The sequence below is a fragment of the Salvelinus alpinus genome, chromosome 9 (assembly GCF_045679555.1).
Source record: "Salvelinus alpinus chromosome 9, SLU_Salpinus.1, whole genome shotgun sequence".
Classification (NCBI taxonomy): domain Eukaryota; kingdom Metazoa; phylum Chordata; class Actinopteri; order Salmoniformes; family Salmonidae; genus Salvelinus; species Salvelinus alpinus.
The window spans coordinates 28,019,992-28,033,531 of record NC_092094.1 but is presented as its reverse complement, the minus strand read 5'-3'; the positions used below and the strand labels follow the sequence as shown (position 1 = coordinate 28,033,531).

Genomic DNA, 13,540 nt, shown 5'->3' with positions numbered 1-13,540 from the left:
TGGCTGGAATATGGGGCTGGGATTGGAATATAGGGCTGGGGCTGGAATATGGGTCTGGGATTGGAGTATAGGGCTGGGATTGGAATATGGGTCTGGGATTGGAGTATAGGGCTGGGGATGGAATATGGGTCTGGGATTGGAGTATAGGGCTGGGATTGGAATATGGGTCTGGGATTGGAATGTAGGGCTGGGATATGGGACTGGGATTGGAATATAGGGCTGGAATATGGGGCTGGGGATGGAATATAGGGCTGGGATTGGAATATGGGTCTGGGATTGGAATATAGGGCTGGGATATGGGACTGGGATTGGAATATAGGGCTGGGGCTGGAATATGGGGCTAGGTTGGAATTTGGGGCTGGAATATGGGACTGATATTGGAGTATAGGGCTGGGATTGGAATATGGGTCTGGGATTGGAGTATAGGGCTGGGATTGGAATATAGGGCTGGGGCTGGAATATGGGTCTGGGATTGGAGTATAGGGCTGGGATTGGAATATAGGGCTGGGGCTGGAATATGGGTCTGGGATTGGAGTATAGGGCTGGGATTGGAATATGGGTCTGGGATTGGAATATAGGGCTGGGATATGGGACTGGGATTGGAATATAGGGCTGGAATATGGGGCTGGGATTGGAGTATAGGGCTGGAATATGGGGCTGGAATATAGGGCTGGGATTGGAATATGGGTCTGGGATTGGAATATAGGGCTGGGATATGGGACTGGGATTGGAATATAGGGCTGGGGCTGGAATATGGGGCTAGGTTGGAATTTGGGGCTGGAATATGGGACTGATATTGGAGTATAGGGCTGGGATTGGAATATAGGGCTGGGGCTGGAATATGGGGCTGGGATTGGAATATGGGGCTGGGGAAGGCAGGTAGCCCAGTGGTTAAAGCTTTGGGCTAGTAACTGAAAGGTTGCAAGATCAAATCCCCGTACTGACAAGGTAAAAATCTGTCATTCTGCTCCTGAACAAGGCAGTTAACCCACTGTTCCTAACCATTAGCTGTCATTGTAAATAAGAATTTGTTCTTAACTGACTTGCCTAGTTAAATAAAGGTTAAATAAATAAAAAATATGGGGCTGGGTTGGGCAGTGCGTGAGTGGATTTAGCACTGTAACACTGATGTGCAGTAGATTAGAGCCTATGTTGTCCCTGCAACAGCAGAAGGGCCTGCTGTAAATCCTGGGCTTTAGAGTTAGCCACAGCCACCGTATGATGAAACCAGCTCCCTCTCTATGGCACCATCGGTGGGGGGTGAGAGGAGGGAAGTAGGTCTTGATGATGTCCATTTTTTAAATATTGAGCTTAATAATCAGCTTTAAAACACTGTAGTTCATCAGGTTCAACATGGAATTGGGATGTTTTTCGTTCACACCCACCCACAGTTCCTCTAGGGTGTTGCACAGCTCAGAGCCAGCACCTGAGTGCATTACGTTGTCATAGAAATAGTCTAAACAGAGAAAACTACTGTAGGTCCAATTTAACACAGGGTTAAACTGATGTCTATGGACAGCGTGCTGCTGACAGCTGCTGCTGGTGATTAGACCATGTAGTCATGATGGAGGGGATCAAAGCTGTTTAGAGAGAGGGGGGAGACACACACACTATGACCTATATGGTGTCCCAAAGCAGACCCCTGGAGGGAGACCAGAGGATGTTTATAGGGAGGTAGGAAGTGTGCACGTGTGTTGTGCTAAAACCCGCCCCGCCACTCATGGGTTATATGGAAGCAGGGCAAGAGGAGGATAAATGGGCTTGGGAGTGGGAGAGGGTGAAAGGGGGGAGAAAGAGGGTGGATTATGGGTTGGAGTGTAAATGGATCCCATTATCAGCCATTCAGTGATGGTAGTACATAGAAGTGCAGGGGAAATGACTGTACAGCTGATCACACCGTATTCATGTCTTAATGCTGAATGAATGTAGTTCTATGCTGCATGTAGGCCTATAGTAAGTGGAGGTTTTAGGTGCTCTAGTGATGCCTTCTAAATTGTCTCAAAGTGGATTAATAAAGATGTGTTAAATTGTATTGTTGTATATTACAATATACTGTATAGTAACAACTGAACATAGAGCCTACAGAGTGACAGGTGGTTGGCAGGTGAGAAAGAAGGTAAGGTGGGGTCTGAAATATGAAGTGTGGGGTGTGACAGATAAAAATAACAGGTTACACATTGTAACACACACACACACACCACCACCTGCACAATCACCACCTCTTCATCCTGGATGCTATCAATTTTGCCTGATTTAAATACCACAATGCACTGGGGTTTCAGAGGAAGGGTTCCACCCGGAGTTCTTTATCCTAGACCTGTCTCAGTGAGTGTGCGCGCGCACACACACACACACACAGGATTACTGTAATCCAGGGACATAGGGTATTTTTAGGTTTGTGCGGCCAGAGATCTACACTCATGATAGGCATGGAACACCGATCTAGGAAAACATGCACCAATGTTCTAAAAATCAATTAGTTGGGCCTTGGATTGCTTTTGTGGTTGAACTGAATAAACATGTGTGTGCACTGTTGCTTTTCATACAGAATAAAAATGAAATAAATGCTTAAGGAAAAAGGCAATTTGCTCATGTATTGAGATTAACCTGTGTAATTCTGCTGAGGGAGAGCTTTCTCATCTCATTGCATTGGCCAGATATACTACTGAATACTGCCACCTGGTGCTTGGGATGACCACAGCGAACACATAGCCTAGACTAGAGAAACGTAGATGAGAGATGCCCAACCCTACCCACCTGTCATACACACATATGAAAAGATAGGAGGGGTGTAACTAATATGGTGGAAATCCAACCATGCCCTCTGAGTCAGAGTAGAGTGCAGCAGAGCAGACAGGAGCTCAGGTGAACTCAGGTAAGGAGACCCCAGGGGAGTCCAGATGTGTCCAGGTAACACTGTATAACACTCTGAGGGTTCTAAAGCACTGCTCTCAAATGGAAGTCACACAGCTTACTCACTGCCTCTACTTTCAACATTAGCCCATACACACTTTAGTAAAACAATCATCTGTTCTAAAGGATCAGAGTGGAGGGGGGAGAGACAGAGTGAGGGGCAGAACCTGATTAGGCAGACAAACTCTCAGATCTGATGGAGGGGGGGTTACTGAGTGTGGATGTGCCGACTGCTCTTCAAAAAGCCCCCCCCACACACCAACTCGTTGAGTGCCATGGTAACAGTAATTGTTGCAGCATCTCCTGGGAAGGCCCGCCAGAACAATCATTTGGAAGGGCATTTGATTTCCATGCCGGTCGTGTTTTTGATTTTCAGGGAGGTGCCAACAGTGTTCTTTATTAAGATGTAAAACTACAATTTATACAACGGGTGGGGTTGGAATTTTAATTCCCATTGTTATAGACCATTCCAAAAACATAATAAAAGGCACAACATAGGCCTACATACTCCTGGCCATGTTCCACGTGCTGACTTGGCCTGTTGGTGATCCGTAGGCTTCCTCATTAATCGTACATTGATCTCTAACTTAAGCACTACGGACAGCTCCGTATATTTGTATTATGCATGGCCTAACTACATAAAATGGCGAAATACATTAAGATTATTTTACTAACAACACTCCTCTTAGCTGTTCATATCGACATATCCTTTATAATAGGCTAATGCAAATCTTTGATTGCATGTGCAAACCAAGGCAAGAATAATTCCGACAGTAATTAATTAGATTGGGAAGCATCCCAAAATATTTGCCTCTATATAACTACCTAGTTCACAGAAGAATTTCCGTATGCTGCATGTAAAAAACAGCTACATTTTTACATCTTGCCGGCATAAGTCTTTTATACCTCCCATGCGCTAATGCCGGCACCACAATTGACGAGTGGGAGTGTGGGACGTGGGTGGGCGTCTTTTCTAATAAATCCATTTAATATACACCATCACAAAGAAATCCATTATTAATTCGTCCTAAGAAACATTATAATACTAATAAAATGAACTATTGCCGTGATCGCCAGCAACCGTAGCAGTGGTTTCGACGAGTGGAATTATAGAGGCACTTGTTGCAGCAGATGATGCATTCTTTTGAAACCAATTTCTAATAGCTATTTTGAAGGTATCCAGGCCTACTGATCACTGAGGCACACTGTTGTGTTTAACTAACGCTCCACCCACTACTAATTCGAAATGGCGGTAAAAAAGAGACGTGACTTCATGATGCACATGATAGGTGTTCAACCCTGTCAGTCATAATTACTTGAGCCATTTTTAATTTAACAAGACAATTATTTTTTTAGGTAATTTAAACTTTAAATGGTCTTAATGTCATACATAAATCAGTGTTACAGCAAACAAAAAGTTTAAAAAAAGTTTAATTCAACTATGTATTTTATTAGGACGGGCCAGGAGGTATGGTAAGGCAGGACAGGCCCTCTAAGGCCCGCCAATAACATTGGCCCTGCTATCACCTCTCCCATCCAGAAGGGCACTTACAGTAAAGTAATGACTCTGGATCAGTCTATCTCCTCACCCCACATATTATCTACAGGTCAGGAGGGAAGACCTAAACAAACACACAGGTCCATCTACCACTGTATCCTGTGTGTGTGTGTGTGTGTGTGTGTGTGTGTGTGTGTGTGTGTGTGTGTGTGTGTGTGTGTGTGTGTGTGTGTGTGTGTGTGTCACCAAACTCCAGAAACATCCACAGATCAGCCGCTACACTTCTTTGACTAGCTTCATTGCACCACCTAGTGGGCATAGTTAGAACTACAGTTAGAACTATAGAGACAGGCACACGCTGTTTGAGGAGAGCAGAGTTAATGAGACTGACTAGCAGGTGGGTCACAACTTTATCTTTGGAAAAGACGCGAGAAAAAAATATGGTAAAATGTAACATTTTATTAATCTTTAACCTATTTGTTATTACTTATCTGCTTTGTTTTCATTCAGAAAGTTTAAACATTATTTAGATATCTTTGGAAAGATTGAAAATAAGATTTATTTTTATTTTTATTAGATAATCTGTGCTCCTCTATTACAACTTGATATTATATGTAAGATTCTGCTAAATAACATACACCTCCCCCAAACCCCGCCACTTCAGACAACAGATAAAAATAATGGAAAATAGAAAACTCAAACCCGGCAACTGAGTCTGGCCTTGGGATATGAATCCGGTGGGAAATGATCATTTCTGCTTCTGTTCACAATAATACAGTATGTACATAAAAAAAGAGCTTCTCAGCATATCAATTCTCTCAGACCAACGACGGCCCTCCAGTGAGGTCAGATGGCTCAGCAGAGGTCAGAGGACAGGGGTTAAAGGTCAGTCAGACATCATGGTTGTGGTGTTACCCGTCAGTGCTGGGCTATAGTTCCCCCACAAACACAAATCTGAGCCAGGTCTCCTGGTCCTCCCTCCCTCTGAGCCACATATGTCTTTGGGATGCTATGGTACATCTTTGGTCTTCACTACCATAGATTAGTATCTGCAATGAACACACTCACTGTCACTTACAGGAACATACTGTAACTCCAAATTACTTTACTGTTTATGTTCATTCCTGATTTTAGTGTGTATATGTGTAATATATGCGTGAGAGTATGCAAATGCAGATGTGAGTGTATGTGTGTGAGAGTTTTCCCACCTGTAGTAGTTAGGTTTAAAGGGTCCGGTCTTGCTGAGGCCCAGGTATTTGCCCTGCTCATCAGTCAGCTCTGTGAGGTGGGCATCAAACGTTGGCAGGTGGAGACTGGCCACAAACTCATCTGAAAACACACACACACACACACACACACACACACACACACACACACACACACACACACACACACACACACACACACACACACACACACACACACACACACACACACACACACACACACACACACACACACACACACACACACACACACACACACAGTCACAGTACACCCTGTCAAAACCTACGTAACAAGGTAGTAGGTAGGTGAGGTGGTGTGTCTTACCCATCTTTTTGGGCAGAAGGTAGACGTCTTGTTTGTATCGTCCCTCTGGGGCGTTGTAAAGCTCTATCAGAGCCAGTGCCTGAGTGCATTACGTTAAGTTATAGAAATAGTATACATAGAAAACATGTAAATTACAAAGAGACTGTGGATACAAAGGCCTGTCCCTTTTCATAATGCATACATGTAGCACTCCACAAAACAGCAGTACAGCTTGTGTGTTTGCTGCGACCATGAGTTCCCCTGCTGTGTGTGAGACAGACAGACCTGTGTGGTGGCGGTGATGGAGAGGACGAAGGTGGGCACCGTGGAGCAGCTCAGATTCAACAGACGACCCTGAGAAAACACACACATACACATACCAGTGATCACACACCTAACACACACTCAGGCAACAAGCATACACACACACACAGACACTCACTTCAGCCAGTAAGATTATTCTCTTGCCATCGGGCCAGATGACATGGTCCACCTGTGATCTCACTTTCTCCCAGGTCAACTCTGGGGTCCGCAGACTCACCTTACAGAGGAAAGACACAGTCTATCAACCTCAAACACACACAGACACAAATGCAGACACATACAGATGTAGGATGTTAATTTGAGCCAGTTTTCTACAGCAGGAAAATAATCCTGCAGCAACAGGAAATGTGAATTATTATTATATGGATTATAATTAATTTACATTTTTGTAGGGGTTGATACATTTTCCTTAGGAGCAAATTAAGTCTGATATTTAAAATAGGAAATTACAAAGTTCAGAAGCCTTTTTATACCTTGAATAATGCTGTGCAGGAAAATCCTCAGCAACAAGAGTGATCAAATCAAGATCCTACATTTGTACACGCACACACGTCTCACCACGTCTATCTCAGTGTTGGAGTGTCCCATGTTACAGACGATGCAGCCGTTCTTCATCCTGTCCAGGTACTCTCTTGCTACCACATTCTTGTTGCCTGAAGACAAACACTGAGGCTTTCATAGTCTGTCATAAACTGTCATAGCCTGTTATAACCTATCATAGCCTATCATAACCTACAATAGCCTATCATAACGTAGCTAGCCTTCATTGTAAATAAGAATTAGTTCTTATTGACCTGCCTGGTAAAATAAAGGTAACAAAAAAAACTGTCATCATAGCTGGTTATAACCTATCATAGCTTATTCTAAGTTATTATATAGGGGTTAGGATTAGGGTTGGAGATGGTGTTAGGGTTGGAACTAGGGTCAGGGCTAGTTTCTGAACCCTAACCATAACCCTAATCTTGGCATAACCCTAACCGTAGTTTCATGTCCACATTCAGGTTCTACCCTAACACTAACACCAACCCCAACCCTAACCCTAGCTTCATGTCCACATTCAGGTTCTACCCTAACACTAACACCAACCCCAACCCTAACCCTAGCTTCATGTCCACATTCAGTTCTACCCTAACCGGAGCCTCAACCCTAACCCTAACCCTAGCTTCATGTCCACATTCAGTTCTACCCTAACCGGAGCCTCAACCCTAACCCTAACCCTAGCTTCATGTCCACATTCAGTTCTACCCTAACCGGAGCCTCAACCCTAACCCTAACCCTAGCTTCATGTCCACATTCAGTTCTACCCTAACCGGAGCCTCAACCCTAACCCTAACCCTAGCTTCATGTCCACATTCAGTTCTACCCTAACCGGAGCCTCAACCCTAACCCTAACCCTAGCTTCATGTCCACATTCAGTTCTACCCTAACCGGAGCCTCAACCCTAACCCTAACCCTAGCTTCATGTCCACATTCAGTTCTACCCTAACCGGAGCCTCAACCCCAACCCTAACCCTAGCTTCATGTCCACATTCAGTTCTACCCTAACCGGAGCCTCAACCCTAACCCTAACCCTAGCTTCATGTCCACATTCAGTTCTACCCTAACCGGAGCCTCAACCCTAACCCTAACCCTAGCTTCATGTCCACATTCAGTTCTACCCTAACCGGAGCCTCAACCCTAACCCTAACCCTAGCTTCATGTCCACATTCAGTTCTACCCTAACCGGAGCCTCAACCCTAACCCTAACCCTAGCTTCATGTCCACATTCAGTTCTACCCTAACCGGAGCCTCAACCCTAACCCTAACCCTAGCTTCATGTCCACATTCAGTTCTACCCTAACCGGAGCCTCAACCCCAACCCTAACCCTAGCTTCATGTCCACATTCAGTTCTACCCTAACCGGAGCCTCAACCCCAACCCTAACCCTAGCTTCATGTCCACATTCAGTTCTACCCTAACCGGAGCCTCAACCCTAACCCTAACCCTAGCTTCATGTCCACATTCAGTTCTACCCTAACCGGAGCCTCAACCCTAACCCTAACCCTAGCTTCATGTCCACATTCAGTTCTACCCTAAGCGGAGCCTCAACCCTAACCCTAACCCTAGCTTCATGTCCACATTCAGTTCTACCCTAACCGGAGCCTCAACCCCAACCCTAACCCTAGCTTCATGTCCACATTCAGTTCTACCCTAACCGGAGCCTCAACCCTAACCCTAACCCTAGCTTCATGTCCACATTCAGTTCTACCCTAACCGGAGCCTCAACCCTAACCCTAACCCTAGCTTCATGTCCACATTCAGTTCTACCCTAACCGGAGCCTCAACCCTAACCCTAACCCTAGCTTCATGTCCACATTCAGTTCTACCCTAACCGGAGCCTCAACCCTAACCCTAACCCTAGCTTCATGTCCACATTCAGTTCTACCCTAACCGGAGCCTCAACCCTAACCCTAACCCCTACAGCCTGATTCATACCCTACGTAGGCATGGAAGAACTACAAGTAGCTATGCAAAATGGCATTGCAATGCAGTCAATTCATAACTCGTAGAATTGCCATTTTGCTTAGCATTGTTGCATTGCGTACATAAGGTATAAGGCTAAACCCTGATTCCAGTTTAGTGTCCTTTTATCAATTCTTCTTTTTATTTTTCACTTTCCTCTTTGAACCAGTAAGGTTCTGGCTCTCCCTTTGACCCGTTCCGGGAAGCTCCGGCTCAATTTAACCACTGGTCATAACCTATCATTGCCTGTTATAACTTATCACAGTCGCATTACAGGACCACTGAGAGGGTTGGTAACCTGAGAAACACTCCTACTGGAGAGTATACATTTACAGGTAAATTTTTGCCATTAAAAGGACTGTAATGTAATTCTATAGCTAACTCTTCAGACCTATAGTGTGTGAGAGTAAAGGCTTTCCCAGCCTACGGTCTCTTTACTGGACCATTCACATGACCTCTGTGGGTGATGACATCATGTCTTACCTGTGCAGGTGATGACCAGGTCCACCTGTCTGATGACCTCATTGAGCTTGACCAGTCTGAAGCCATCCATGCTGGGGCAGGGAGAGGAGACATATACACAAATAGTTCAAGACCTGCTTCTGCCACCTACATGTCTTACTCCAATTTACACACACACACACACACACACACACACACACACACACACACACACACACACACACACACACACACACACACACACACACACACACACACACACACACACACACACACACACACACACACACACACACACACACACACACACGTCATACCAGGCCTGCAGGGCACATATGGGGTCCACCTCTGTGACGTTCACTACTGAGCCCATGGCCTTCAGAGCGGCAGAGCAACCTTTACCAACCTGGCCAGAGAGAGAGAGGGGAGGGGAAAACATACGTACACACAGATGGAATAAACACTTTACACCTTGGTGTTTAATAGGTGCTAATAAAATACTGACCTCTCCATAGCCACACACCACCACCTGCTTTCCCCCGAACATCACATCTGTAGAGCGTTTCAACCTGGGGGAGGGATGGGAGGCCAAAGGTTACACACTCAAAAGTTCAAAGGTCACACACACAAACACGCATGTTGATTCTGCACCTGTGTGTTTTCATATACGTACCCATCCAGTATGGACTCCCTGCAGCAGTAGAGGTTGTCAAACTTCTGTTTAGTAATGGAGTCATTGACGTTCATAGCAGGGATACACAGTCTCCCTGCCTTGGACAGCTGGTACAGCCTTGGGAAGAAGGGGAACACTGCTACCTTAGCACTACACATAGGCTGTGTCCCAAATGTCCCCTTTTACCTATGTAGCGCACTACTTTTGACCAGGGCCCTTAAGGGAATATTGTGTAAATTGGAACACAGACAAAGTATACCAGTCTAATGATGTCACAAGTGTTAGCTTCTTTCATTCAATTTATATTGCCCCATGCTTTAATGAGCTGTCCTTATTCACACAGGTGACTCATATGAGTCACACAAGTTGTCATGACTCAGGCAAACAATAGGCTTATCATACCTGAAATATCCATTGTTTTAGATAAGAGTGTCTTCTAATCTAAAAGGTATTTCACAACAATCAGAGACACGTGTGCTCCAATCCCACCTGTGAACCCCTGTGACACTCTCTTCCACGATCCCCTTGATCATCTTGAACATGTTGGGGTATTTCTTAAAGATCCAGTGGGTCAGGTCTCCCCCGTCATCCAGGATCTGACAAAAACAGAATACACCCATGACTGTATCCATCCTGATCATAGCTGTCTAATGTGAGAGCTAGGCCTGTACTGTACCACATTAAGAGAGAGAGACAGGTAGGCCTATACTGTACTGTACCATATTGGGCTGCCAGGCCTCCAGGCTGACACAGCGGTCAATACACCACCAGAAGTCATCCTCCGACTCCCCCTTCCATGCAAACACAGAGAAGCCTGAGAGAGACAGAGAGAGAATATGAGAGATACAGAGAGAGAGAGAGAGAGACACAGAGAGAGAGAGAGAGAGAGAGAGAGAGCGTAATACTGAGTGTCTCTCACCTCCCTCAGCCAGAGCTGCAGCCACAGCGTTCTGGGTGGAGTAGATGTTACAGGCTGCCCAGCGACACTGAGCCCCCAACGCAGACAGAGTCTCCATCAAGACCTACAGGTATGCACATGTATACACACACACGCACACACGCACACACGCAGTCCAATTCAGTTTGTGTGTGTGTATGTGCGTGATTCAGTGTCTGTTTGTGTGTGCATGTGTGTGTGTGCGTGCATGCATGCTCACAGCGGTCTGAGCGGTGATGTGAGTACAGCCCACTACTTTAGCTCCAACCAGCGGTTTCTCTCCTCCTGATCTCTTTCTCAGGGCCATCAGAGCTGGCATCTCTACACAGACAGAGAAGTGAGAAGGAGGAATAGGAGGAAGGGTAGAAAGAGAGAGTGAGAGACAGAGAGAAAGAGGGAGAGAACCTGACACACCTTGAGTCATGTTCCCAACCTCTTTCTTACCTTACTCTTTACCACACACGCACGCATGCACACACACACACACACCCTCCATTCCCTCTCACCTTGTTCAGCAATCTCGATCTCCCTGCGTCCAAAGTCGGCCTGTTTGATGTTCTTGATGCAGAAGTCTTGATGTCCCTTAGAGCTCCTCTGCTGCCTGTCTCTAGGAGACATCTCATCCTCTGAACTGTCTGTGTACGACGCAGCTAAGGGTTTGTGTGTGAGGGGAGGTAAGGGGGTGACAGAGTAATCAACATCAGGCACAATAAAAACAGTATGAACGAGATAAATCATCTAGGGCTCACTGAAAGCTCTCATTTGACCAAATAGTCAAAAGTTAACAGCTATGTGATTTTTCAGGTCTGAGGTTTAACTACATGCTACGTACAGTCTGGATTACTTCTCCCCCCACCTATCTATCGCGCCCTCCTCTCTCTCTCCTTGCCTCTGAAGTGTGTAGGCTGTAGGGCACCCCACCCAGGCAGAGATCAGAAGGGCTGAGAACAGCCCAGGGGACAGATTAGGAGTAAATGAAAAATGGTAATTCCTCTGAAGACTTTATCTCCTAAGGAGAAAGGCCTTGGACTAATCTATATGTAACCAGCCCTCTGTTCCCCAGCCGCTGTGACCACAGCCAGGGCTATACACTGAGAGACAAAACACACCATGCTGTAGAAGGGTTAAAAGCAGTGGGTGCATGTGTGGATACCTGAGCTGTAGCTGTCTGTGGAGGAATGGGAGAGGGAGCGGGACAGGGAGTGACGACCGGTCTTAGTGAGACGTTTGTTAAACTCCTGCTTCTGATCAGCAAACTGGATTTGCTGCAGGGAGAGAGAAAGAGAGAGAGCGAGAGAGGGAGAGTTACTTTTGAGACAAGAGAAACAGACAAGGTTAGAAGGACGCCAGGGTTATATCCACCGCATTGTCCAAGGCATTATATAAACCTCCTTTTTTTACTCAACATAAGGAACAAAACACACAAAGGAGGCACTGATGATTCAGGAGGTTCAAGAGGTTCACATAGTTCTCTCACTCTCTCACCATAGCTCACACTCACACACCTTCCCTCTCTCCCTAACACACTCTTCATAACACGCTCACCGTCTCTCACTCACCCACTTTCATTCTCTTTCCCTTATCCTTGTCTCTCTCTTTTCATAGCCCCCTTTTTCTCTCCATCACTCTCCCCCTCTCTCCGTCTCACCATCCAATGTGGTGGTTGGAAGGCAGGGCTGGTGGAAGGTTCCCACTTAGCCATGCCTGCTGTCTGCTCCCTCTTACACAGTCTATGCTTCTTTTACCCACTCAGCCTAGTTCAGTTAAGCCAGGTTCAGTCCAGTCTGCCCCAGTCTCTGCCTCTTATTCGCACTTGGTACAGCCTAGATCAATCCAGTCCAATCTCGTCCAGCCTGGTAGCATAGTCTGGTTAGGTTAGGTGCTAGGACTGTTCTTTTTAAAGTCGTTCACCACTCTCCCTAAAACTCCCCGCCCACCGGGCTCTGTTCTACCTAACACTCCATTCCAAAGTGACATACACACATCAGCCTGGACTCATATACTAGACGTAACATAGTACATGTAATTCCGGGATACTCAAATTAGTATGATATGTTACGTTTGGTATGGTTACATAAGACAGACGGTTACTTAAGGAAACCATTTAAGTAGGGCGGTTGGTCTGGAGTATAACGCGAACGTCTAGCAACGCATCACGGACAACATTTGAACTAATTAGCACTTTTCAACTACTTGCTACTTTGCAGCTACTTAGCATGTTAGCTAACCCTTCCCCAAACCATAACTCTAACCTTAACCCATTTAGCTAACCCTTCCCCTATCCTTAACCCTTTTAGCTAACCCTTCCCCTAACCTTAACCCTTTAACCTAACTCCTAAACTTAACCCTAATTCCTAACCCTAGCATAGCTAATGTTAGCCAGCTAGCTAACATTAGCCATCTAGCTAGAATTCGTAACATATCATGTTTTGCAAATTCGTAACATATTGTAATTTTACAAATTTGTAACATATTGTACGTTTTCAAATTTGTAACATATAAAATGAATTGTAATTCGTGACATATCATACAAAATGGGTGATGGACATACACAAATTAATACATATCATACGAAACGGAAGATGTCAAACTAAATTGAGTGTCTCGGATTTACATACAGAATAATGCAAAATGCTCTGAGACCTGGGTTGCACTCACACATGGGCGGACACACACACACACACACACACACACACACACA

The 13,540-nt window shown here is 45.4% G+C and overlaps 1 protein-coding gene across 2 annotated transcripts in view; it reads right to left on the bottom strand.

The window, feature by feature from the left end:
- Positions 1-4,850: 4,850 nt before the first annotated feature.
- The window catches only part of LOC139584576 (S-adenosylhomocysteine hydrolase-like protein 1), a 40,754-nt gene continuing 32,064 nt past the window's right edge, over positions 4,851-13,540 (bottom strand). Inside the window, exons 1-17 of one of the 2 annotated variants that reach the window (XM_071416596.1) lie at positions 12,488-12,724; positions 11,993-12,104; positions 11,346-11,489; positions 11,060-11,160; positions 10,822-10,924; positions 10,622-10,716; positions 10,392-10,498; positions 9,903-10,019; positions 9,735-9,798; positions 9,547-9,635; positions 9,251-9,321; positions 6,824-6,918; positions 6,384-6,482; positions 6,227-6,295; positions 5,963-6,041; positions 5,620-5,740; positions 4,851-5,460 (exon numbers count right to left, since the gene is read on the bottom strand). In XM_071416596.1, the coding sequence (XP_071272697.1) occupies positions 5,454-5,460; positions 5,620-5,740; positions 5,963-6,041; positions 6,227-6,295; positions 6,384-6,482; positions 6,824-6,918; positions 9,251-9,321; positions 9,547-9,635; positions 9,735-9,798; positions 9,903-10,019; positions 10,392-10,498; positions 10,622-10,716; positions 10,822-10,924; positions 11,060-11,160; positions 11,346-11,489; positions 11,993-12,104; positions 12,488-12,541 (1,527 nt within the window). In that variant the 5' untranslated portion in view covers positions 12,542-12,724 and the 3' untranslated portion in view covers positions 4,851-5,453. Of the gene's footprint in view, positions 5,461-5,619; positions 5,741-5,962; positions 6,042-6,226; positions 6,296-6,383; positions 6,483-6,823; positions 6,919-9,250; positions 9,322-9,546; positions 9,636-9,734; positions 9,799-9,902; positions 10,020-10,391; positions 10,499-10,621; positions 10,717-10,821; positions 10,925-11,059; positions 11,161-11,345; positions 11,490-11,992; positions 12,105-12,487; positions 12,725-13,540 lie in introns of those variants that run through there. The other variant, XM_071416595.1, reaches the window with a different exon arrangement.